The 27,687-nt window shown below is 42.2% G+C and overlaps 1 protein-coding gene across 7 annotated transcripts in view; it reads left to right on the top strand.

The window, feature by feature from the left end:
• The first annotated feature begins 1,387 nt into the window (after window positions 1-1,387).
• The window catches only part of LOC135577534 (ras GTPase-activating protein 1), a 103,885-nt gene continuing 77,585 nt past the window's right edge, over window positions 1,388-27,687 (top strand). For 5 of the 7 annotated variants that reach the window (XR_010469312.1, XR_010469313.1, XM_065047667.1 and 2 more), the window contains exon 1: window positions 1,391-2,103. Coding sequence is in view for 5 of the 7 variants with exons in the window: in XM_065047667.1 (XP_064903739.1) it covers window positions 1,646-2,103 (458 nt within the window). In the remaining 2 variants the exon portion in view is untranslated. Of the gene's footprint in view, window positions 2,104-12,896; window positions 13,005-27,687 lie in introns of those variants that run through there. The other 2 variants (XM_065047666.1, XM_065047671.1) reach the window with 2 other exon arrangements.

The following is a 27,687-nucleotide window of genomic DNA, read 5'->3' as shown; positions in this document are numbered from 1 at the left end:
ACCACCAGCTGTAACCTTGAGGAGACAAGATAGCCAAGATTTACAGCAAAAAGGGGGCGCCAGTCTGATTTCGGTCGACTTGGCAGCTTGGGTTCCAGCCAATTCAGCATAATGAGCCAAAGGTAAAAAGTTCATTGTGACGAAGCTGAAGGAGCCTTCATCCAAAGACCCTCAAAGACCCCTCCTCAAAATCACCAAGTGACACTGCGCAGGCATAACAGGGGAGGGTCAAGGAGGAGACTATGAAAATGGTTATCTGAGACTCATTTTAATAAGAAGCGGGGAAAGGTTATGAATATGTATAGGCGTTCCTGGGGTTATTATGAATATGTAATACCTTACTGTATTTAAGCATACTTCTTATAGTTAAAAGGTGTGCGTGTTGGACGAAGCAAATCCCCCGCACACCCAGCGCTGTTTTGCTTATGCTCTAATGAACACATGTTTAAGGAATACAGTTAAGGAATTGGATTAAATGTTGTTTATCCATAGAAAAAGCATAAGTTATTTATTTCAAGTGTGCTGAGAAAGTCTGGATCCAAGTACCAGAGCATCACCAAAAACTACCCCTGACTAAATCCTGTCAGAACACTACCCAATTTTACCCAGAAACTAAACCACCAGGAAGGCCCCAGTTGCGGCTCGAAACAAACCACCGTCTGAATAAGCACGTGAGTACCCAGCGAGACCGTGTATACAGCGGCTGGGCATGAAAACCGATTTCCTCTCGAACTCCCGGCCCCTAATGGCCTGAGTCCGTGGCACCGCCCCCCGCCTGGATCTGCTCCCCAGTCTCCAACCCCCTGCCGAGCATACCTGTCCTCCCCCCGCATTTACAGCATCCGCGCTACGGTGCCTCACTAGACCTGTTCTCCCTTTAGGCAGCAGCATAGCATTGAGCAAATTCCGGAGGGGTTTATGTGTGTGTGTTTTTTGTTGTTGTTGTTTTTTTTTTTTTTTTTTTTTTTTTTCCCCTCTCTCGTGCTGGAATGACCTGCGAGCCACCCCGTTTACCCTACAAGACTCACACAGTCGTTTTCAACTTCGACGCCGTAACTCGGGAGAGGAATATACTTTGCCACGATCTGGGGAGATCCGCCTTTTCCTGTTTTGTTGTTATGGCATTATTTTGCTGTTTTTTAATTATTATTCTTTTTCCCGAGGCAGAGGATGATGGGAGACTCCTTATTTTTCTCTCCGCTCCCTATATCCCTTACACGCCTCAGGAGAGAGCAGGAAACCTGTTAATGCGCAAGTGCAGCTCACCAATCTACTTGCCTTTTTTTTTTTTTCTTTTTTTTTTTTTTTTTTTTTTCTTCTTCCTCTGTTGCTAGCTAGCTCCCTCCTTCTTTACTTCTTTGCTCCACCCATGCAGTCGCGCGCCTTTGCTGTCTCTCGGGGAGGCGGGGGGAGAGTATGGAGTTGTGTCTTTGCAGGAGTTGCTTCCCTCGCGGCCGCAGAGGCATAACGCAGCACCGCTGGGGCCTTGTGGAGTTCCTTTAGGCGCCCAAAGGGCTGTTGTTCGGGGTCCGTCTCTATTGTGGAAATCTTCCCCTCGTTCCGGCTCTGTTCTTCAGGCGGAGGCGCGGGGAGGGGGAAGTCGCCGCCACCTCCCCGGCGGTGGGCGGGGGTGAGGCTCAACACGATGGCGGCCGAGGCTGAGGAGGGTGGCTCGGTTAACTCCGCCGGCGTGGCGGGAGCCGTTAGTGGAGCTGACTCGGAGCACTACCTCACCTTATGCCGGGGCAAAGAACTGGGGCCGCAGGGCTCCTTCCTGTTGGGCTCTGGCGGGGACAGTCCGGGTGCCGGCGGTCCAGCTTTGTGCTCGGCGCTGGGGCTTCTGGCGCTAGGCTCTGGGCCTGCCCCTCTGGTGTCCGGAGGCGGTGGTGCCGTGACAGCAACTGGCCAGGGCCAGGGGCCGGAGGTGTCCGGAGGGGTGCTGCCCTCACCCGAGCCCAGCACTGTTGCCTTTCCTCCGCTGCCGCCACAGCCACCTTCCTTGGCGGGGGGGCTGGGGACCGTGGATGAAGGCGACTCGTTGGATGGGCCGGAGTATGAAGAGGAGGAGGTGGCCATCCCGCTCAACGCTCCCCCCACGAACCAGTGAGTAACAGCGCTTTCGTGCCCCGCCGGGCGCCCACCACTCCTGGGCGCTTCCCCCGTGGGGGGGTGGGGGTGGGGGGCGGCGCTGGGCCCCCACATTTTCTTAGTGGAAAGTGTGTGTCAAACTCCCGTGGAAGTGTCGTAGAAGTTTGTAATTAGGTTGTGATTGGGAAGAAGAGGCAATTGAACAAAGAAACTTCAAGTCTTTATTAAGGTTTTTGTTATGCTTATCCTTCCATTAGGTTAATCGGGATTCCTACAGTGCTAGTTATATAAATAATCTTGCACTAGAGGCAGAGCAGTTCTGTGTTTATCTTGTGAAATAAAAAAAAAAAAAAAAATCAGATAATGTTATATAGAGCTCATGTAACTAGTGAGTGCTCTAAACGTAACCTTTGGATTTAACAGTGAACTAACTCTAGGAAGTCTGTGGGTTTATATAGGACGGTTGCAAGGCTTGTATTGGAACAGCCCTCAAGCAGGTACCTTATTCTCCCCAAAATGAAACAGTTTCAGAGGCTTAAATTGCTTATGTCGGTATCTAGAAATATGTTATTTCTGAAGTTACAGAAAGTATAGAGAATAACAGGGTTTCAAGATACAGGATGGCAGATATGTTCAAGGTATAGGTCAGAGTTCATCTAAAAACCCCTCTGAATTTGGGTTCATTTTTACCTTCTCTCATAACTCCAGTGTCAGAGAGTTAACTTCTGCATTATTTCAGGTATTTCCAAGATTTCAGAAGCTATTACAGTTGTAAGGAGGAGCTAAACTGTAATATTAAATTATTTTTTTTTTAAATTAATCTCTCTAACCTTGACAGACTTTCTACTAATCCTTTCCTTTTTTAAATTCTTGACTTTTTGTGGAAGTTAATAAAGAATAAGGCTTTGTTTTGTGTAGATAGTGTTTGAATAGTCTTAAAGTTGTACCCTTCCATAAAGAGCTAGCAATATAATCAGGCAGTTTAGATAAAGGCTGAGGTGGGAAACAAGCACATAAAAGTGAGGTTACTTCAGTATTGTGTATTGAGTCAGAGAGATATGGAATTCTGTTTTTTTGTTTTTTTTTTTTTTCTCAGAAAGATCAGACTGTTTTTTCTGTTAGAACTGGTTATTATGTTTCTCAGAAAGTAGGTGGGTTTTTAAAAATATTTTTAGAAAGAGGGGTAATTCTTGATGAATGATTGTGTATTTGATGCTAAGTAATTGTTACTACTTTCAGAAATGTAAGTGGATTTTGCTGTCAGACTATTGTCTTGTAACCCATATGACAGCATGAAGGTTAACTTCAGTAAAAGAGGATACAAAATTTCTGACAAAAAGCATGTTCTAGGGGGAAGACTGTGAAGACCCTAATTTTCTGTATTGATTGATGAAACTACTTTATTAAGACAAAAGGGATATTGAAGTCTTTGCATGACCAGCATAACTGTGTAGTTGAGTATTTGCTCTTGCAGATACTTAAATATAAAAACATCTAATCAGTAAAATAGATTTTAAAAAATTGATTCAGAAACTTATACCTCCATCTACTTAAATGTTTTTTTCTTTGTAACTTATCCTTTTTTGACTTAAAAATAATTGTTGGCTAATTAAAAATAGTCAGAAACCTTTTTCTCTTTCATGCATCTGTTTTAATACAAAGTCAGTTTTTTACCATTCTCAGTTAAGTAATTTAAATTAGCCATATGTTGACAGTAACTTGCATCCTTTCAGTCCTGATGTTTTATTTTGGAAGCCTCCTTTATTTGTAATCTTAACATCAGCTTTTATAGAATTGAACTCTTGATTTATTATCAGAACAAAGATTCATCACCTTAATATTATAAGCAAACACCTAATATACTTCCTCTTCTCTTTTCCAAGTACCTCAGGAAAATCAGAATACATCTTAATGTGATTTCTTTAATTTTTCCAGCAGTGGGAGGAGCTTGTCAATATGTAACAGATTCTTTAATTTAAAAATACTCAAAATCCTAAAGTATGATTGATATTTATCTTTGATCCTTGTAAGGGCCTAAGGTGGCACTGCTAAGTTATAGGTCCAGGATACAGTAACAGATGCAAGACCAACAACTTTAGGGATAAGCAAGCTATTGTTAAATATAGGCACAGTAATACATACAGATCAGCAGTACAATTATCTGTGTTGTTACAACAACACATCCAGTAATTCAGTAGTACGATTATCCAGGTCAAAACTACAGCAAATCTAATAATTTACCAATACTGGGCTAAACTTAATATCCATGAGTGCAAAGTCTTACATAACCATGATTATCGGGCATGGTGGCATGCAGCAGGGCATGACTTCTTCAGATGAGTGACACAGACCAGCTGATGGGCTCGGGGAATTTAGAATTCCCTGATTGCCTGTCCTCTTTAATTGTTGAGTTGCGGAAGCACTATCTGGACATGTTAACCAGTCATCACACATCCTACCTCTGTTCCAGTTCTATCTGTAAGGCAATGCTAGCCCCACAATCCTGAGTGAGACTGACTTAATGATTTTCTGTTCAGTGTGTGTTTTTTCATTTGAGTATAGAAGTAGCATGTTTATGCTGTAGCTTAATGATAGACGGGAGGCATAGGATGCTAGGGAATAGAGAAGATATATCTTAGCATTGCATTAAGATGGCAGAAGCAGTTCCAGTATATTCCAACACAATTAATATTTTCATATAGTGTTTCTTTAAACAGTGATTATCAGTTTGAAATGGAAATCGGTTGAAATAAAAAGATATTAACCTTACAAGATGAAATAGGTTGTCAAAATAGTCTTGTTAAAACAAAAATCCTACCCACAGTAGATGTATTCTTACAGTCACTCTTGGTATCTGCTGAGACAACATATTAGTGAGAAAAAAAACTGTTGAAAATAGAGAGCTGGGTAGAGAAATATTAAATACATGTGGCTTGAGTGAAAGTAAAAAATGTTTTGTCTAAACATAGTGTGAAGTTATAGTTTCTTCAAATGAGTCTGTCAGAAGTAGCAAGTCCGGAGTTCTACAGCGTTTGTTTATTTCAGTAGCTAATAAGAAAACAGTGTTTTTTCTGAAAGTGCACAGTTTTACAATAATTATCAAAGGCCATACTCCATACCAAAGAATAAATTTGTGTTGCATTGAAAACTGAGGGGAAATACTATTGGCATGTTTGGACTCTACAACCTCTCTGGGCAACCTGTGCCCAATGCTCAGTCACAGTAAAGAAAGTGTTGCCTTGTGTTCAGACGGAACTTTCTGTATTTCAGATAGTACCCATTGCATCTTGTCCTGTGACTGGGCATGACTGGAAAGAGTTTGGCTCTGTTGTCTTTGCACCTTCCTTTCAGGTATTTATATATGTTGATGAGATCCCCCGAGCCTTCTCTTCTCCAGGCTAAACAGCCCCAGCTCTCTTAGCCTTTCCTCATAGGAGAGATGCTCTAGTCCCTTCATTATGTTTGTGACCCTCTCCTGGACTCTTGCCAGTATGTCCAGGTCTCTCCTGTGCTGGGGAGCCCAAAACTGGACACAGGACTCCAGGTGTGGCCTCACCACTGCTGAGTAGAGGGAAAGGATCACCTCCCCCAGCCTGCTGGCAACACTCCTCCAAATGCAGCACAGGATACTCTTAACCTTGTTCACAGCAAGGGCACATTGCTGTTTTGTGTTCAACTTGGTGTCTACCAGGACCCCCAGGTCCTTTTTTGCAAAGCTACTTTCCAGCTGGTAAGCCCCCAGCATGTGTACTAGTGCCTGGGGTTATTCTTCCCCAGGTGCAGGATTTTGCACTTCCCCTTGTTGAACTGCAAGAGGTTCTTGTCAGCCCATTTCTTCAGCCTGTTGAGGTCCCTCTGGATGGCAGCATGACCCTCTGGCATATCAGCTGCTCCTCCCAGTTTTGTGTCATCTGCAAACTTGCTGAGGGTACATTCTGCCCCATCATCCAGATCATTAATGAAGATGATGAACAGGACTGGACCCAGTATTGACCCTTGGGATATACCACTAGTTACTGGCCTCCAACTAGACTTTGTGCTACTGACCACCACCCTATGGGCCTGGCTGTTCAGCCAGTTTTCGGTCCACCTCACCGTCTGCTCATCCTGCCCATACATCAGCAGCTTCTCTATGAGGATCTTATGAGAGACGATGTCAAAAGTCCTCCTGAAGGCTAGGTAGGCAATATCCACTGCTCTCCCCTCATCTTCCAAGCCAGGCATTTCATCGTAGGAGGTTATCAGGTTGATCAAGCAAGACTTCCCCTTGGTGAATCCATGCTGACTAGTCCTGGTGATTTTTCTTGTCCTTCCAGGATTAGCTGCTCCATCATCTTCCTCAGGGATCGAGACGAAGCTTACTGGCCTGTAGTTCCCTGGGTCCTCTTTATTGAAGACATTTGCATTCTTCCAGTCTTTGGGCACCTCTCCCAATCACCACAGTCATTCAAATATTATCGAGAGTGGCCTTGCAATGGCATCAACCAGCTCTCTTGGCACTTGTAGGTACATCCTATCAGGGCCCATGAGCTTATGTATGCCTAGTTTGCTTAAGTATTCCCTGACTTGATCTTTACAGAATCATAGAATGACTGGAGTTGGAAGGGACCTCTGGAGATCATCTAGTCCAACCCACCTGCTAAAGCAGGTTCATCTAGAGCAGATTGCACAGGAATGTGTCTAGGTGGGTTTTGAATGTCTGCAGAGAAGGAGACTCCGCAATATTTCTGGGCAGCCTGTTCCGGTGCTCTTCTTCCACCAAGAGTATGTCTTCCTTGCTCCAGCCTTTCCCCCTAGTCTCTGGGATCTGGGATTCCTGAAGGCTGGTCTTGCCAAAAAAGACTGAAGCAAAGAAGGCATTCAATACCTCGGCCTTTTTCCATGTCCTGTGTCACCATTCAGCAGTGGGCCCACATTTTCCCTAGTCCTCCTTTTGCCAATTGTGTACTTATAGAAGCCCTTTTTGTTGCCTTTGGTGGAGGTGATCCTTGAATATTAACCAGCTTCCTTGGGCTCCTCTTCCTTCCAGGGCATTATCCCATGGAACTCAAGTAGATCCCTGAAGAGGCCAAGAAAGCTCTCCTGAAGTCCAGTGTTGTGATCTTGCTTTTTGCCCCTTCCCCCCCCCCCCCCCCCTCAAAACTCTGACATCTCATGGTCACTGCAGTCAAGGCTGCCTTCAGACCTCCACATCCCCAATGCGCCTTTCCTTGTTTGTGGGTATGAGGTCCAGTAGAGCACCTGTCCTGTTTGACTCTATCAGCTGTGTCAGGAAACTTCTGGATTTCTCATGCCCTGCTGTGTTGTTCCTCCAGCAGATACTGGGGTGGTTAAACTCTCCTCCCCCCTTCTCCCCCATGGAAGTGGGGGTAATTATAGCTGTTTGTAGCTGTGATGTAACTTGGTTTTAGTATATGAGCTTTCTCTTATGTTTCACTGTTAATGTGGTTAGCAGGTAACCTTTTTTTTTTTTTTTCCCTTCAGTTAACGAGTATCTCGAGTATCTCTTACTAATGCCTACTGTTAAATTGTAGAGGGAAGATAAAGAAACACTTTTTTTTTTTTTTTTTTTTTCCTCCTTCCTTCCTTCCTTCTTCAAGTTTCTGGGTATTTGGCTGATTTGTCTAGATCTTATAATTTGTGTACTTACAGAATAGAATAGTATATGAATCTAGTTTTAGTTCTGTTTGAACAGATGATGTTAGAAATGCTATTTTAAAAGAATGGTTAGGAACAGCAGAACAAAACTGTACTTTAACCTTCTGTTGGAAGTGAAGCAGTAAGTAAACTGAACATAAGTACATATATAAATGGAAGCTTCAAATTCAGAAAAACAGAAGGGGAACAACATTTGATGCTGGAAAAAGTTTTAAGAGGAATTTTTTGAATTGCGTGTGGTGTTGGTTTTTCTTGTCAGTACTTCTAATTAACATAGTTGAAGGTTATTTAATCTAAACAGTGAATAGAGACTCTTAACCTGTACTTTGTAAAGTTTTTATTCTGTTGTATATTATTTCCCAGAACTTCAACATGGGAATTACATGCTTCACCTACTGGCCTACCCTATGGAAAAGCATACTCTCATGTCATATTTTCACCTTTTATTTTTAAATTTTGTGGCTGGGGAAGAACACTAGTTTTGGTGTTAGGGGCATAGATCTCTTTAGCATAGGACCACATCTGGTGTTTCAGCCATAAATTCTTAGGATTCCTGCAGTAGTTTTTCTGTTTCCCCCATCTTCCTTTTTCCTTTAAAAAACAAGCAAAAATCCCCTTGGTATTTATCTCGCTGGTGGGCACAGTAAGAGGATGGAGAAGGCATCTTATTTTTCAACACTGTGTTTGTGTTCCATAGAAGTATCCCAATGAAACAAGAATTCTGTGTTATTCTATATTTTTTTTCTGTGTTCCTCTAGATTATGGTCTGCACCAATAAAATTCTTTCGGTTCTTGACAAGTTCCCTCTACTGTTTTATATGCTTTCAGGCAGTCTTAATTACTTTTTTTTCTTTTTATGTAAAACATTTGCTTAATCACTCTGGAAAAGGAAAAAAAGTTTGTGGGGTGTGTGTTGTATTTTTTTTTTTTTATGGGCCTGTCTTTAAATTATGTTTTATATGTTTATAAATATACTGTTTATAGTTGAGGACTGTTATTAGGGGACCTGCTTACTGAAAATTGTTGCTTGAAGTAGTCTGTGATTATGTCAGTGTGAATAGCTATTAGCTTTGAAGAAAAGTACAAGAAAAGCTGAGGTGGAGAAACAGAGTATTATTTTCTATATAGACAATTTTCTTCCGAAATCCTTCTCAGAATTTATCTTGTCTTGTCTCTTTTTTTTTTTATTTTTTTTTGTTTTGTTTTTGTTTTATTTTTTATTCTTTCTAAGTTAGCTAACAGTGTTGCTTAACTTTAAAAAGGTACACATTACAAAATGGTTAAATAGTTATCTTTCTATTAATTATTAATGTATAGAAACCAATGTTGCTAAATAAACTTGTAAGCTGCAGTAACATTTGAGGAAAGGTGTAGCCAGCTTGCTAGGACACTCAGTGTACCCATTCAGTGTTCTGATAAGTTAGTTAGAAGTTTAATTCTTGCAATGATTGGGTTCTAAAATGTCATGCTCATCTTAATGTTCAACTTTATATTTTCAGCAACTACTTGGGACCAATTTAACATAGAAACTTTTTTTTAATGAAAGGTTGGTTGTTTCATTTTGTGAGCACTGAAGTTGTAATACTTGTCCATCTTTAAGTGGGATTTGAGTTTATATAAAGTTTTTCTCAGGTTGGAATGTGTAGGTTAATGTTAAAGTATTTTAGCTATATGTAATCTTCTTTAAATAAGTTGAGCATGTAACTATGTAAATATTTGAGATCTTAGTTTGCTGTTAAGGAATCTTGTAATTGGCTCAGCAGGGGTGGGTATATGATTTTTCTCTTGTTAATACCTACTTATAGATATTTGGAAAAGGGTTTCTTTTATGAACTTCTCCATGCAGAGTATGTTTCTTTATTTTTCTGGGATAGTTTCCAGAAACTGAGGTTAATGATGCACTTAGGTTTAGCTACCATTAAGGAATGGCTTGCTTTGTCTTGTTCAAACTACACCCTTCTTACAAAGATTTCTGTACTTCCTGAGAATTTGTGGAGCGAGGGTATTTTTTGTTTTTCTTTCTACTCCTTGGCAATCTAAGGGATGTTAGAGAAAAGGAATGTCTTTATCTTTCCAAAAGCAGAATGTAACAGATAACCTCTATAGTAATCATCTTATTCTATATGCAAGTCTAGAAACAATTTTTTATTTATACACACCCTCCCCCTCCACTAATTCATAGAATTGTGAGGTTGCAAGTCATTATGAGTTTGATAGTTTACATCTTATTTGTTCTTTTAAACACACTTAGTTTTTTTTCATAGTTCTACATGCAGTTCTTTTATATCACTCTATTGGATTCAGTGCGTATATGGATCATACTCTGTACGCAATTCCCACCTGTTCCTATTGCAAGCGTGAAACATTGGACATCTATTGATTTAGGCATTGTTTCTGTCTTGGATTTTAGTGTATAAAGCTCTAAATTTCAGAGTTTTGTCTTTAGAGCAGCAGCCATTTCACTGATGAGATGTACCCCATTAGTGAGGCATTGTAGCATCAAAGATGAGGTGAGAGTGGAGCACAAAAAAAAACCCCAAAACTAACCGACCAAAAAAACCCAAAAAACCAAAAAAAAACCAAACAAACAAACAAAAAAACCCAAAAAAACCCCAAAAAAAACAAAACAAAAACAAAAACCAACCAAAAAAACCCCAACAACAAAACCCCAAAAGACAACAAAAAAAACCCCCAAAGAACCCAAAAAACAAACCACCCTGTGCTTGTTTAGTTTGGGCTCTAATCCAGAGCTGTGCTGCTGACTGGGAGATGAAAACAAAGATTGGTATATGAAGTAAGATTTGGCGCTAGTAGAGATAGGGACTCCATGTTTCAGTCCCTTGGAACACTAGTGTTGCTTCCAATGAGCAAAGCTGACTGAGTGGGTAGAATAGTAAAAGGATGAGGAGAAAGTCCAAGAAGGAGAAAGTCAAGTATGCATTGGTACTTTTTGAAAAAAAAGGTCGTAGGTAGGCGCTGGGTAGAGAGTCGAACTCTTGTGGGTTACTCTGAGCAGTATTTATTGTAGAAGATTTACAGGAACAGCAGCGTTGGGTCACCTCCTCAGAGAGTGACAATCATACAGCAGTATAACTAGTCATTATATAGGGTTCTAACAGGTATTATGCAACTAAACAAAATCTATCACTGTCTATCACTGTCGATATCTATCACTGTCGATATCCTCAGGTTCCTTCCGTTCCAGTGGTCTGCAGGTTCCACTTCTTCTTTCTTGGCAAGCACAGAACGACAGGTCATCGGGTCGCAGGGCTAGCTTCTTTTGAAGTTCCACCTGTCTCATTTGTTATCCATAGTTCACCAGTCTAGCATAGAAATCAGCAACCCTAAGAATAGCATTTATCAATGTCTTAACTAAATGTACAAAGCAAGCATAAGGTAACCACGCTCGTGGTTCTGGGTAAGGACTGTACAGGGGACAAGCTGAGACTTTCAGCTTTAGCAGCACAGCTTATAACACTGATATAGGCCTAAAATCCTAATTTCCTATTTTCCTACAACACTTTTAATGAAATCAATGACAGACAAGACAGATAACACTTCAGAAATTCTTAACTATTGCAAACCAAAATCTGGTGATTTGCACAGCAGTATTAATATAGTTCCCATAGGAGCATTACTACTAGTTTAAACAGAAAAAGGCATATCTTTGACCTGAGGGCACAAGAATGAAGCATGTATAAATGAGATACTTCTTGCAAAGAACTTTAATGAATTCCAGAATTCATTTCCTAAACTGAGCTTATAGTAACAATGTGAGCTACTTCAAGAGCCTATTTAGCTCAATTTCACCTATTTATTGGTGTTTTATTTTGTTGTTGTTGTTGCTTGCTTTTTTTTTTTTTTTTTTTTTTTTTAAAAAAAAGACAATCAATGTTCCTTTTAGTAGAGATATATAAATCAGGTAGGATTGGAAGAAATCTTTTGAGTCGCAAAGCCTGATCTTATGCTGTTGTTACATCTGTCTATTTTAAAGGTTATTACACTGTTTGTCCTTACAGTACTTGAAACTTTTAGAACCTTGCTTTAATAAAGTTATTAAAATATATTACCTTTTGAATGTATGCTTATTTCACCTTCTGTCCTTGTTTACTATTTTTATTAAGATTTGTCCAGGTTTTTGGTTCATCTGTTTTGTGTAAGTCCATAGTTTGCGTATGCTCTGAAAGTATGATAATGACTGGTATTGTTAATGTGTACAACTCCCACAGTTAATGGCTTGGCATAGCTGGTATACTGAGGAATGCCTAAGAGAGTGACTTTCCATTTTAGTTGCCTAGTGCAGCAGCATTCTATTTTTGTACATACCATTTCAAACAGATTTTAGAACAGGTAACTGGGAAAAGCAGAGTTATTTTTTATTAGGCTTATATTTGCTTTGTACCTCCACTTACGAAAATGTATAGGGATCAAAAAAGGATTAAGAAACCCACTTTCCTAGAAGAGTGTGAAACACTCTTAATTTCGTATATACTGGATAAAGGACAATTGCTTGGCTTTTATGGTCCCTCTCCCCCTTTTTCTTTTAGCTTCAGGTTAGTTTGAACTCTTGCTTTATTATCTTACTCGTGCATCCATCCACTGTAGAAGTTGAAAGGTTTGCAGAGCTTTTTCTGTCAGGAATTTTTGTAAAGTGGAGAACTGTAAAGATACAGTTAAAAATTGGTAGCTATCAAGACAGAGGAAGGCACCGAATTTAATAAAGTATGAGTGAAAATTAGCTTGATTTAATCTTAATGAATAATGTGCATAAAGGAAATAATGCAACCTTGCATGATATCTGCATAAATCTAACAAAGATGGGATATGGTGTTAAAAGGCATAGTTTGGATAAAAATGATGATGGTAAGAATGCAGTTAACGTTTTAGACTTAAAGAAACTAGAAAAGCTAAGATGAAGTTTGAATGGCGTAATTTGAACATCAACTCTTCAGTTATTTGTTATCGGGGATGGAAAGTAGAATAGAAAATAAACAAATGAGAATATAGGATATCTTGCTTGTTTTCTTCTGTCTTCATGAAGCTGTTCTTGAGATTTCTGTGTGCTACTTGAAATTGAAGATTTTTTTTCCTGTTTCAGGGTAACCATATCTCTCCTTGCATAGCCTCAGGAAATTATAAGAAGATTCTGTAATGTATTGAAAGGTATGAAGGTGGTGATTGCAAATTTGTAGGTATGAAGCTTTGACCATGTCTCCTAGAAGTTCCACTCTCCTTTTGGATTTTGTTAAAGCAGTCAGGTATGGCTAAGGACAAGAGTGAAATGGGTGTGGCATTTGATGGATTTTTCTACTTGCTATAATTTGCTTTTTAGACTGAAACAGGGAGGTTTCCAACAGTTATCAACATCCTCATTTCCAGTAAGTTGCTGAAAAACATTTGTGTTCCACTCCAGTGCTTTCTCCTTCCATTCTTTCCTCCCTGGGCTACTGTGTTCCTAAGTTAAATTGCAGCATACTGTAAAAGCAAAATGCTTTAGTGGAACAACGAATTCTCAGTATATTTGATTTTCCTATATGTAAAAAGGAAATATGTAAATAAAGGGATTTGTCTGAACCACGTGACCTGCTTCCACATATGGTAGCAACTGCCTCCTTCTAGATGGTAACTACACTATCTACTACCTCTTTGTGAACAGCCTGTCTTTCATGAACCTTGTAGTGCTTCAGTGTTGGGGGCTGCTAATTATCCTGTGATTGTCCCATGAGCTTGCTGAAGGACTGCAGTGTAATAGTTTTCCTGCTCAGAGCAGAAGTTCTGTTAGCTGGGCCTAATGAGACTGGTGTGATTAGTTTTCTGGTACCTAGCTTCTTCAGTGGAAAACTAATGACTCTCTAACTCCCTTTGTAGTTCATTTCATGAAATTCATGACCTGACTTATGGCTCTCAACTGCAATCAAGTAGCTGAATTCTCAGGAATGGTCTCTTATGCAGCTGTATGTTGCTTTTGTATATATCAAAATGCACAGAATCCAAACTGTTTATGATTTTGTAGTTGTCTTCATTCTTCATGTCTTCATTCATGTTTACTGTAATTAAGGTTGTGATGCATAGGGTTGGAGTTTTGAACATGCTGCTTTTGATTTAAACTGAAAGATGGAAATATTTCCTTGCACAGCATCTGATTGCTTTGTGAAGCACAGAAGCCTATTATTGACATTCTCATTTTTTAATTGAAATATAGGTAACAAGTTAGTTATAGTAATGGTAAAACAGCTGGTCATGGAAACAACTACCTAATACTATGGGCTATAATTAGTAAGACATCTTGTGTTAGATTGGCACAAAAATAATTGCAGTTTTGGACGGTGAATTTTAAATCGTTATAACTAGGCTCAAACATATCTTCATGAGTCAGCTGATCGGAGCCAGCCCAGCGAGAGCCAGAGCCGGTGGGGTTCAGCCGAGATTAGGAAGCTCAGAGAGAAACGTACAGGGACAGCATGATTCCCGGCGGGTCCCGATCCCCGCAGCCCCGGCAGCCATTGCGAGAGAGCGGCTGACGTGGTGGGGGCCGTTCCCACGGTGACGGTGACCACACCCCCTCCCCTTGCCTTGAAAAAGCCTTTGGGAGGGCAGTGACCAGGTGCAGGGAGGAGCAACCAGCTTGTGTAGCTGGTGAGTCCCACCCACACTGTGCTGCAGTAGCAGGTGTGGTAGCTTGTGCAGCAGGGTGCAGAGAGCACTTGTTGCTTGTCAGCCCCTCTAACTTATTGCCAGCATCCCAGACTGCTGACAACCATGGTCGCCTCCAGGAGGAGAGCTTGTCTCAAAAAGACTGTGGCAAGGCAGACTGAGGTTCTGCCCCGAACGGTGGCTGTTCAGGTCTCCGGCTGCAGGGAGTGCCAGAGCCTGCTGCTGCCGGGGGAGGGAGGCCAGCTCTCCACCTGTGTGAGGTGTGCGCAGGTGCAAGACCTGCTCGACATGGTTGTGAAACTTAAGGAGGAGGTTGAGACGCTGAGGACCATCAGGGAGTGCGAAAGGGAGATCGACTGGTGGAATAACACCTTGACGTGCCAGTCAGAAAGGTCCCAAGGAGGTACCCCCCAAAAGGAGATGGACTTCCTGCCCTCTCAGACAGAGGTGGAAGTCCTGAGACAGCCCCACCCTTGTCGCTGTCGGGCAGAGGTAGGGGACCTAAAAGATGACGAGGGTTGGAAGTGTCTTCTGGTTTGGCGTCACAGTCAGCCCCCTTCTCTGCCTGCTTTGCCTCCCCAGGTGCCCCTCTGTAATAGGTTTGAGGCCCTGGATCTTGAAGAAGAGGTAGTTGAGGAGGTGGTGCCAAGCCTGCCTACAAGATCACAGAGGAAGAGGCGGTTGACTGCACAACTGAAGACTGCCTCTGATAAGAAAGAAAGAAGGGTGCTTGTAATAGGAAATTCCCTTCTGAAAGGAACAGAGTGCCCAATATGCAGAGTTGACCCTCATCTTAGGGAAGTTTGTAGTCTACCTGGAGCCCGGATCAAGGATATCGCTAGAGAGCCCCCCAAACTGGTGAACCCGACAGACTACTACCCGCTGCTGGTCTTCCAGACAGATGGGGAGGAAGCTGCTTCCTGTAGTGTGAGGGGAATGAAGAACGATTTCAAGGCCTTGGGACGGATGGTGAAAGAGTCAGGGCTCAAGTGATTTTCTCTCCCCTCATTCCATTTTTGGATGATGACATGGGAAGGAATAGAAAACTTTGGACCATAAATGATTGGCTAAAAGACTGGTGCTACAGGCAGGGCTTTGGATTTTTTGATAATGGTTGGTTTTATAAGACACCAGTCCGGACAGTGTCACGCGGGAAAGGTTTATCTCACAGGGGCAAAAGGATGCTGGGGCAGGAATAAGCTGGGCTCATTTGGAGAGCTTTAAACTAGGCTCGAAGGGGGATGGGGTTGTAGCTGGGCTTGTCCCAGTGGGGCAGCATTCTAAAACTGATGAGGACCGGGTAGCGTCCTATGCCCCTGGGGAGAAACTGGTGTGCTCTGCTCGCTCCCTGAAATGCCTGTACACCAATGCGCGCAGCATGGGGAATAAGCAGGAGGAGTTAGAATCCTGTGTTCGGTCGGGAGATTATGATCTGGTGGCAATTACAGAAACATGGTGGGACAGTTCACATGACTGGAATGTGGTCATGGATGGCTATGCCCTTTTCAGAAAAGGCAAGCCAGCCAGGCGTGGTGGTGGAGTTGCTCTCTATGTGAGAGAGCAACTACAATGTACTGAATTCTGCCCAGGAGCAGATGAGGAGCGAGTTGAGAGTGTATGGGTCAGGATCAAGGGGCAGGCTGGCAGGGGTGACACTGTTGTGGGCATCTATTACAGGCCACCAGATCAGGCTGAGGAAGTTGATGAGGCCTTCTATGAACAGCTGAGAGTGGCCTCACAGTCACAGGCCCTGGTTGTTGTGGGTGATTTCAACTTCCCTGATGTTTGCTGGAAGGACCATTCAGCCAGACAGCCACAGTCCAGGAGATTCCTCCAGTGCATTGATGATAACTTCCTCATGTAGATGGTGGAGGAGCCGACTAGGAGAGGTGCACTGCTGGATCTCATCCTCACTAACAAGGAGGGTCTGGTTGAAGCAGTAAAGGTTGAGGGCTGCCTGGGTTGCAGTGACCACGAGATGGTGGAGTTCAGCATCTTGTGTGGCAGGAACAGAATAGCAAGTGGAATTGCAACCCTGGACTTTAGCAGGGCTAACTTTGGCCTTTGCAAGCAATTGCTGGGGAAATCCCATGGGCAAGACTGCTTGAAGGAAAAGGGGCCCAAGATAGCTGGATTGCATTCAGAGATTGCTTCTTCCATGCTCAGGATCAGAGCATCCCCACACGTAGGAAGTCAAGCAAGGGAGCCAGGAGGCCTGCGTGGTTGAATAGTGATCTGTTGGGTATGCTCAAGCAGAAGAGGAGAGTTTACAGGTCATGGAAGCAGGGGCTGGCCACTTGGAAGGAATATAAGGCTGCTGTTAGAGGATGTAGGAAGGCAGCTAGGATAACCAAGGCCTCCTTAGAATTACAGCTGGCAACAGGGGTCAAGGACAGCAAAAAGAACTTTTTCAAATACATAGCAGATAAAACTAATACCAGAGGCAATGTAGGCCCACTGATGGATGGGGTGGGTGCCTTGGTGGCAGAAGATACAGAGAAGGCAGAATTACTGAATGCCTTCTTTGTCTCTGTCTACTCTGCCGGAGGCTGTCCTGGGGAGCCCTGTACCCCTGAGACCCCGGATGAAGCCAGGTCAATGGAGGAGTTTGCTTTAGTTGATGAGGACTGGGTTAGGGAGCAATTAAATAATCTGGACATCCATAAATCCATGGGTCCAGATGGGATGCATCTGCGGGTGCTGAGGGAGCTGGCTGAAGTCATTGCTGGACCACTCCCCATCATTTTTGCCAAGTCTTGGGAAATGGGAGAGGTGCCCGAGGACTGGAGGAAAGCAAATGCCACTCCGGTCTTCAAAAAGGGCAAGAAGGAGGACCTGGGTAATTATAGACCGGTCAGCCTCACCTCTGTCCCTGGGAAAGTAATGGAACAGCTTATCCTTGGTGCCATCTCAAGGCATATCAAGGATAAGAGGGTTATTAGGGGCAGTCAGCATGGCTTTACCAAGGGTAAGTCATGCTTGACCAACCTCATAGCCTTTTATGAGAATGTAACAAGGTGGATGGATGATGGCAGAGCGGTGGATGTGGTCTACCTTGACTTCAGTAAAGCCTTTGACACAGTCTCCCACAGCATCCTCACAGCTAAGTTGACGGGGTGTGGTGTAGACAATAGAGTAGTGAGGTGGGTTGCAAACTGGCTTAAGGAGAGAAGCCAGAGAGTGGTAGTCAATGGTGCAGAGTCTAGTTGGAGGCCAGTATCTAGTGGAGTGCGGGGTCAGTACTGGGGCCAATATTATTTAATATATTCATTAACGATTTAGACAAGGGAATAGAGTGTACTATCAGCAAGTTTGCTGATGACACTAAGCTGGGAGGAGTGGCTGACATGCCAGAAGGCTGTGCTGCTATCCAGTGGGACCTGGACAGGCTGGAGAGTTGGGCGGGGAATAACCTAATGAAATTTAACAAGGGAAAGTGTAGAGTCCTGCATCTGGGCAGGAACAATCCCAGGTTCCAGTATAGGTTGGGAAATTACATATTAGAGAGCAGTGTAGGGGAAAGGGACCTGGGGGTCCTGGTGGACAGCAGGATGACCATGAGCCAGCACTGTGGCCTTGTGGCCAGGAAGGCCAATGGCATCCTGGGGTGTATTAGAAGGGGGGTGGTTAGTAGATCGAGAGAGGTCCTCCTTCCCCTCTACTCCGCCCTGGTGAGACCCCATCTGGAATATTGTGTCCAGTTCTGGGCCCCTCAGTTCAAGAAGGACAGGGAACTGCTGGAGAGGGTCCAGCGCAGGGCAACTAAGATGATTAAGGGAGTGGAGCACCTCCCTTATGAAGAAAGGCTGAGGGAGCTGGGGCTCTTTAGTTTGGAGAAGAGGAGACTGAGGGGTGACCTTATTAATGTTTATAAATATATAAAGGGTGAGTGCCACGAGGATGGAGCCAGGCTCTTCTCGGTGGCAAACGACGATAGGACAAAGGGTAATGGGATCAAGCTGGAACAGAAGAGGTTCCGCTTAAATTTGAGAAAAAACTTCTTCTCAGTGAGGGTGACAGAGCACTGGACCAGGCTGCCCAGGGAGGTTGTGGAGTCTCCTTCTCTGGAGACATTCAAAACCCACCTGGACATGTTCCTGTGCGACCTCACCTAGGTGTTCCTGCTTCAGCAGGGGGACTGGACTAGATGATCTTTTGAGGTCCCTTCCAATCCCAAACATACTGTGATACTGTGAAACCCAACACGCAGCTTATTAAAAGCAAATACAGATGCACAACACTTCACAGACTGCAAAATATGACAAAAGAACACTGTGTAAAATAGGAACCACTACAGTCAACACATTTTTTCCAACGAGAAATGAGTTTGTTTATTCCTGTAGTGTAAAAATCCTTCACGATTCAAGAAACTCTTGGAAAGTATTTTGTGCATCCTGCTGGTTGTGGATGCGTTTTTCCTGCGAAAAGTTGTTGAGATGCTTGAAGAAGTGGTAGTTGGTTGGCGAGAGGTCAGGTGAATATGGCAGATGAGGCAAAATGTTCAATTTGTTCAACTTCGGAAGCATTGGTTGTGTGATGTGCAGTCTGGTGTTGTTGTGGAGAAGAATTGGCCCTTTTCTGTTGACTGATGCCGGCTGCAGGTGTTGCAGCTTTCGGTGCATCTCATCAGTTTGCTGAGCATTCTTCTCAGGTGGAATGTTTTTGCTGGGATTCAGAAAGCTGTAGTGGATCAGACCAGCAGCAGACCACCAAACAGTGGCCGTGACCTTTTTTTGATGCAAGTTTCGCTTTGGGAAGTGCTTTAGAAGTTCTTTTTGATCTCTCTACTGAGCTGGTCATCGCCGGTTGCTGTATAAAATCCACTTTTTGTCGCACGTCACAATCTGCTTGAGAAATGGTTCATTGTTTTTACAAAGAATAAGAGAACATTTATTTAAGAATGTATTCCAATATCAAACAGCAAATTTCAACAATGCAAAACCCGCAATTCCTTTTGCACTGACTTAATAGTTGTATCACTTCATAACCTTCTGTTGCAAGGCTACTTAAGTTTTCTCTTTTGATGCATCTGATAATAACTATTGTATTGTCAGGGCACTGGCTGTGTGATTCAGAATGTTGTTTAGTTATATTTGCTCAAAACACTGTTAAAATAGTCGGTTATTGTTGTGGTTTAATCCCAGCTGGCAACTAAGCATCACATAGCCTCTTGCTCACTGTCCCCCAGTGGGATGGGGGGTGAATTGGAAAAGTGAGACAACTTGTTGGTTGAGACAAAGGCAGTTTAAGAATTAGAAAAAAGAGGAGGAAAATAGAGGGGGAAAAACACGGAGAGGGATATCATACCAAGAAACCCAAGAAAAACAAGTGATGCAAAAGAAAACATTTTTTCACCATCAACTGGTGGATGTGCAGCAAGTCCCTGCCAACCTCCACCCTCTCTCCCCCCCCCCCCCCCCCCCAGCATATTTTAATAATGATTTTGCAAGATCAGGTGTTCTACCTAAAGGTAGGCACACATAATAGGGCAAAAAGTCCCTGCTTGTATCCCCCCAAATCCCAGCTGCAATTTCCCTCTCCTGTTCCCTATTGGTTGGGTACTGCAGGGTTTACAGACTACCCCACGCCTGCCCTCAGTTTACATATTTCATTCATCTGATCCCTTCCCCTTATCAGTCTATTTAAAATATGGGTTCCTGGCTCTTTGGCTACCCTTCTCCCTGGATTAACTTGTAAATACAAGTATCAGTATGCATTCTGGGATTAGTTTGAAGAGACTTTGTTTTATCTTAAGGATTCATAGTCTGATGTGTCTTGGTCCTTCCCCCCCCCCCCCAGCTGGGGTCAGGCACCAGTTTTGTAAAAGCAGCATTCCTTCGTTAAACTTTCCTTACAGTATGATATGGAATATCCCTTTGGTCAGTTGGGGTTAGCTGTTCCGGCTGTGTCCTCTCCCAACTTCTTGTGCGCCCCTAGCCTACTCTCACTAGCAGTGCAGTGTGAGGAGCAGAAAAGGCCTTGACTCTGTGTAAGCACTGCTCAGCAGTAACTGAAACATTGGTGTGGTATCATCACTGTTTATATCACAAATTCAAAACATAACCCCATATAAGCTACTATGAGGAAAATTAACTCCATTCCAGCCAAAACCAGTACAATTATAATCGCTTAAAACTTGCAAAGTTAATGTGGGAAATGCAAAAGTGTTCCTAGTTAGGACTAGGCAAGAAAATAAGACGGGACTAGAATTTATAGGGATCTTAACCTTGGCACTGATGAAGGTTATAAATATTATTAGTAGTGAGTTAATGTTTGATGAGTACATTTGATAAAAGTCGTGGACAGAGGGGTAGCTTTCTTTATATTAGTAGCTAGGCAAGTTTTTTTTTACTTTTATTCCTATCCCAACTTTAATTCTTTTAATGAGACTAATATTATAGTGCACTGTAGGTAAGACAACATTTTGCATCTTTTCAGGAAAAAATATATTTGGTGTAAAGCTTAGAGATGTTAAGCATTGCTTCTAACTGAATGCATTAAGCAGTTGGAACAGCATAAAATTTAAGTTATTGATCTTGACCTATATAATTCTAAATGGTACAGATCCTTCTAAGAGACTGTCCTGGGTCTGGCTGGGCTGGAGTTAACTTTCTTCATAGCAGCCCCTGTGGTGCTTTGTTTTGGATTTGTGGCTAAGTCAGTGTTGATAACACGCTGGTATTTTGGCTGTTGCTGAACAGTGCCTGCACAGTGTCAAGGTTTTCTCTGTTTCTCACTTTTTTCCCCCTGCCCTCCAGCAAGTAGGCTAGAGGTGGACAAGAAGTTGAGAGGAGAGACAGCCAGGACAGCTGACCAAAATTGGTCAAAGGGTCTTCCAAAGTAGTCATTGGTCAGAGACTGGCTGGGTGTTGGTCTGCTTGTGGGAGGTAGTGAGTGCCTTTGCATTGATTCTGTTGTTTTGTTTTCTGTTACCCTCAACCCCCTTCCTTCATTCTTCCTTCGCTTATTAAACTCTATCTCAACTCACACATTTTCTTGCTTTTGCTCTTCCTGTTCCCTACCCTGTTCTGCTGAGGGTTGGGGGGAGTGAGCAAGCATCTGTATGGGCGGTTAGATGTTGGCTGGGTTTAACCCACCATAGGCATGATCTTTCTAACATTGCTTCAAGTGCTATACGGTGTACAGACAAAATAACTCTTTCACTGGTTTAACTTGTTTTAATCAGGATGAGGAGAAGCAAAGGAGAGAGCTATAGTAACAAGACTGCAGTTTTGCCAATGTAAACAATATCTACACTGCTACTGCTTCTACTGGTATTTGTGATCTCTATCTGTATAGTCTATTTGACTTCAATTCTGATAGAAGTTTTCAAAGCCAACTTTCACTTGCATTTCATAGAAAAAAAAACATTTCTGGCAAGAATTTTATCAACAGCTAATTTTTTTTCCTCTAAACTTTGCGAACTTTGCAATTTTTCATTATTTTCTTTTCTTGCGTATGTTAAGCCAAAATATCACTTTCATATCTCTTCCAAAATGCCTTCGTTTTTTTTTTTTTTTTTTTTTTTTTCTCCCAAGACATGTGTGAACTGGTAGAATCAGTAGGTGAATGGTCTGAAATAACTGAAGTTGATAACTTAAAAATAGTATAAAACAGCTCTATAAAAATTTTCCTTTTTTAAGAGGTTGTGAGAACAATGCATAGCTTTGCTTCAATTCCTTCCCCCTCCCCTCATTTGATTGTTTGGAGTAGAAAAAGGTCTGATTAGGGTTTTGTAAATAAAAAAAAAATTGAGGTAAGAGTAAGGAACGTTTGAATTATGAGTCTAACCTTGCAAGGGCGAATTATCATGGATTCCACATAATCCAATATGAATTCAAGCGAAGCCAATTTATTACAGAAACAAGCCTCCTTATATATGCAGTTATTTCCTGATCACGTGTCCATGCTCCAAGCATGCATTAGCTGATAGGATATTGTCTATGACTACCAGGTCTGTGAGCATCTATAACACTGAATGAGGATCCACAGTTTACATCTGAAACAGTCCTCACAACTTACCTCCCTCCTGTCTGTCTGCATCCGTTAAATCTTTGTTGTCTTTATTCAGCCATGGCTTGACCCATTTTGTGGGAATCCACTTCGATCCTTGGCCCGTAATGACACAAGCATAACCTCTCCCCCAGGTTACCAAGTGATGTGGCCTTTTCCATTGACCATTAACTAGTGATTTGACCATAACTAATGTAGGTTCTTTCTGATTTAGCATGGTTTTGGGTCATATTTGCAAAGTGTTTCATCACATACAATTTTTGACAATTGGTTTTGTGGTGTTTCCCCTATTTCTCCCCCTTTTTGTGTTTTTTTTTTTTTTGTTTTTTTTTTTTTTGTTTAAAAACCAGAAAAACAGTTCAGAATCAGATATGTGTGTTGGACCTTGACTACATACTCACAAATCAAATTTAGAGGTTCCTCCTTAAAAAGCTCTAAGTAACGTAAAGCTGCACCAAGTTCTACTAATTGGGTTGAACCTTCAGTAATTTGTACAGAATGATGCCAATTGTTATCTTCATGCCAGACCAATACAGCTTTATGAGACTTCCCAGAACCACTGACAAAAACTGTGCAAGTATGTAGGATCAGACCAGATACATGTATGGTCTGTGACCTGATGTTAAAGACTTGCAGGTTCTGCATCAGTTTACATTTAGGCATGTCAAAACCTATACTGTTAAGAAAATAAAGTAGTGCAATTTACAAGGACATAGATTGCAAATAAAAAAAAAAAAAACAGAAATAAATATCACAAATGGTACATATATGTCAAAAGGATCATGGCCTATTAAGACTTAAATTAATTCCCTGCATTTCTTGATCAGAGTAATAATCGGTATATCAGTCTGTTAGCAGTCTCATCATACTGTCCCATAATAGCCACAGGTTGTTTCTGTGTTGTAGCTATAAATAGACAAATCTGCAAGTCCAATCGAATGCAGTCAGCCTGTAAGGTTGTCATAAATTTATTAATCCAAGTTTCTAACTCCATTTTGGCTGTCATATTTAGTGGATATTGTTTCCCTTACCGGATCTAAGTCCTATTATCAATGTAGTGCTTGCTTTATTGAAACATTGGTTGTCTATACTAGTGGAAATACAGCATTTGAAGTTTACTTGAAGATTTCTCACTTGCAGCAAGCAGATCTGCACCATCCGAGCAGTTTATTGTGGGACATGCAACTAAACAGAATTCTCAGAAAACATTATTTGAGCTTACAATTTACCTAACAAATCTTGACCCAAGAGAGGTATAGGGCTTTCTAACAACTATAAGAATTCATGTATTAAAACTTTGTTCCAAATTTGGTATTCCATTGGTCTCAAAAAATGGTCTGTCTTTCTTTCCTTCCCAAGATCTCAAAAACTATCACGGTGAATTTACTAAGAAGTCTCTTACAACTAGTTACCACAGAATAAGTCTATTAACAAATTTTTTAGTTTAATTTCCCAGTTTCATTAGAACTGCAGATCTGGTAGGGATGCCTTTAAATTTCACCCTCAGCCTTCGTCATTCAGTATTACAACATCGCTGCAGTGGGAGGAGAGAGAACCTCCCTTTCGCCGCTTTAAAAGTGGGCAGCCAGGTTTTTCCTTTTTTTTTTTTTTCTTCTTGCTGCAGTTTGGATATAGCCAAGGCTACACAGCTGGCGTAATCGCTGGTACGAAGTAGGAGGCTCTGGCAAACTCCTCAGTTAAAATGAGCTGAGTTTATCTTGCAGCTTGACACAGGCCTGAAATTTATGTTCAAGCACAGGCCTGGGATATTTTGCTTTTTTTTTTTTCCCCATTTAATTCCAAACATAATACATTTTATATGCAATTCCAATTAGCTCAACAGTCGTTACATTCCTGAGCCCCATTTACCTTTTACAATTTAAAGATGTCAAAAAACAGTATATTAAACATGAATCCATAATTCCGGTTTCCTAGATCCAAATCAGTTCATAACTTTTAAATACAACCCAATACAATACCATGTTCGCATCCATCATAGCATTTAGGTGTGGTGTGTGCTCAGATATGAAAACCAAACACCAAGTTCAAATATGCAGATGGATCACAGTTACACTTATTCAAAACAATATCTCAATTTTTGCATTGTGCCTTTGGACCGCTTACTGCTCAGCCAAGTAGAGGTACCGCTGGGTCTCCCTGACAAAACAGGTCAGTGCGCGCTGGAGCCCAATCATTACCCGCCCCCCCGCCGCTGCAGCAAGCTGGAATGGGCAAGGCTTTTATTAGTGTCTCATCTGGGGTGCTACAACTTCTATCCCAAAACCGGGATTCTTTATGTGGTGTGCATAGAAAAGAGCCAAATCCAGCACATCAAGATGAGACACAGCCTATCACAGAGTTGCGCAAGTCTGGATATTGGAATAAAGCTAGCATGCCAGAAAGAAAAGTAACAGCTGTCACACACAAAATTTTACCATCACATTCAGGCAGTAAAGAACTAATTTAGTCATGATCTTCTGTATTATCACAAAACGCACATTTTGAGTCAACGGATTCTCATGATTTAACAGTCTATGAACTTACTGTACTATATAACAGACAAAGACCTATTAAACTGTAATATGCTTAAACAGATACCTACAAAGAAAACAGGTTAATGAGGAAAGCATCTTGCAGACTTTGGCAAGTTTTCTGTGACCTGTGTGTTATCAGTTAACTCTCTCTCAGCTTGTTGAAGTTCAAACCGTTCCGCCTGTAAAACTGTCTGAAATGGTTTAATGATCTCTTGTAGGGATTTTTATCCTGCTCTTCTCTCCTTAAAAGCAACATTAATTGCAACATAGTATTATACTTCAAGGTTCTATCCTCCAGCTACTTTTCCCAATCATTTAACTTATACAGCAGCCACCATTAATTACAGTATTTCACAAGATTTTCCTTCCTCATATTTCCTAGTGCTTTCCTATGTTTTAAAACACCTCCCAATACCAATTTCTTAGGAACATGACTGAAAACAGTCATTCCTGACCCCGTCTCGTAAGTAAAAACCATGGGGGGGGGGTGGGGGAAGCACAGGGCTGCTTGCAGCGTGAGTGGGGAAAAGTTGGGAGACGGCCCACAGTGTACCCACATAAACAGTGTCACAAAGAAAGAACTGCAAGCAACAACAACCAGCAAAACAATTAACTCACATTCCTGACAAGATGCTTGATTTTCAGAGAGGCAATACACAGAAGCACGTAATATGTACTGTAAAACTCACAGATAACACGTTGATAGCAAACATGAGCATTCTCTACTGCTAACACTAGTGCTTAGCTTCTAAGTTTTAAACCCGCTTACTGATGGTCTCTTGAAGATGTTAAGTAAATTGCATGTAATTCTCATTGGGACCCTGATTAATAGTTGCAAATGATTAGGCTGATTTGTCAGTTTCAGGCACCTTTATCCTAGCTTGATATGTGAGGTCTGCTGACTACTTCAGGATTTCAGAAACTAATAGCGCCTGTAATTGTGGTGTGCCAATTGTAGCCCAAGTCCCCAGGCCCTTCCCCTTTCCCATCACGATCATCATGACCGCATTGACAACTGCTGGATTCACTTGCTATTAACTGATCTAATCTTTCACGCAGTTCTTTTGTCCAGTTCTTATCCGGTGACTCCTTCCGCTCTCGTGGAAGTTGGAGGGTTAAAAGGCGGTAAAGGTGGATGCACATTGGTAAAAGGACTGATAGTACACTTGTTTATGACCTTAGCATTCTCAGCTTTTACAGGTTCTTTCGGCAAGTCGTCTGATTCCAGTCCTTTGGACTTGTTGTTCTCACCAGGGTTGGGTAATGGTGTAGGAGGCCACCCGCTCAGCATTTTTCCTCCCCCTGCCCCAGACTGCTGAACTATCGGGGGTGCTGAAGGCATAGCAGGGGATGGAGTAGGGAGGGTATTGAAGACACAAACCGGGTAAGCTTCATAGAGATTTTCAGGTTTCTTATCAGGCTGCAACGCTGCAAAAATTCCGGCAGCAGCAGACAGCTCAGCCCTAAAATCTTTTCAAGTAGTAATTATGAACTTCCATGTAGTTACTAATGGTTTAGCTTCTTTATCTCCATTGCTGACCTTATCCAATAATTTCTGCCCTATATCGTCCCAAAGTTCAAGTTTAAGTTTTGAGTCACTAATCCTCATAACAGTCTTTTCATCTATTTTCGGAGTTAATGCCGCGAACACGCCTTGTGTAACAGTCTTTTCAGCTTTTAATTGCTTCACCGTAGTAATTATCAGTTGACAGGCAGTTACAAGGCTGAGAATATCTTTTTCACTGAGACCGATCGCCTTCCACAACACAGTTCCCACTTTTTCCCAAGTCTCTATTTGAAAAGCTCTTGACGGATTGGCAGGAAACCCATTGCCTCTGCAGCAAATTAATAGTCTTTTGAGGTTACTCTCCTCATACTTCATCCCTCTCATAGAGAGGATATGCGAGAGGAGCTGCAGTATTGCTGCTGCTGCTTTAGATATATTCTGCTCCATCTCCTCTTGCCCCCAGCTGCTCACCTCTTTTGGTGTCCGTTGCAACTAAATCAGATCCTCTATCCTTCCTCTGTTGCTTCCGTAGCGATCAATCAGGAGACAGGCAGCCCGCAGACCACGTCCCGGTCACAGTCCAGCCATGCTGCCTTCAGCTGGGGCTCGTTCTTCGCAGCAGTCGTCCCCTCACCGTAAATTCTCCTTACGGATCATGTCAGGGTCACCACTTGGAGGGCGAAAAATCATAGACTCCACATAATCCAATATGAATTCAAGCAAAGCCATTTATTAGAGAAACAAGCCTTCTTATATATGCAGTTATTTCCTGATCATGCGTCCACGCTCCAAGCACGCATTAACTGATTGGATATTGTCTTATGTTCACGAGCTGTCCACGTGTCCGAGTCTCACTGCTAATAGGTCTGTTGATTTACGTTGTGTTGCTGCCCTGCAGCCGTAGAACTGCCCCCGTCCCACAGCAGATCTTATTTTTCAGCTTGACGAGGTGGCCTTGAAATTCCTTAGGGCCTGGCTAGTTCAATAACAAATTTCCATCTAATAGAAACCTATCCACACATCAACTTCAAGAAAATCCCGCAAATCTCCCATATAACCTTCCCCTTAAATGTTCTTTTGTCATATTTTGCAGTCTGTGAAGTGTTGTGCATCTGTATTTGCTTTTAATAAGCTGCGTGTTGGGTTTCACAGTATCACAGTATGTTTGGGATTGGAAGGGACCTCAAAAGATCATCTAGTCCAGTCCCCCTGCTGGAGCAGGAACGCCTAGGT

The sequence above is a fragment of the Columba livia genome (genome assembly GCF_036013475.1).
Source record: "Columba livia isolate bColLiv1 breed racing homer chromosome W unlocalized genomic scaffold, bColLiv1.pat.W.v2 SUPER_W_unloc_7, whole genome shotgun sequence".
In the NCBI taxonomy this organism is placed as follows: domain Eukaryota; kingdom Metazoa; phylum Chordata; class Aves; order Columbiformes; family Columbidae; genus Columba; species Columba livia.
The sequence above is the reverse complement of the archived record's forward strand: the minus strand, read 5'-3'. Positions and strand labels throughout refer to the sequence as shown.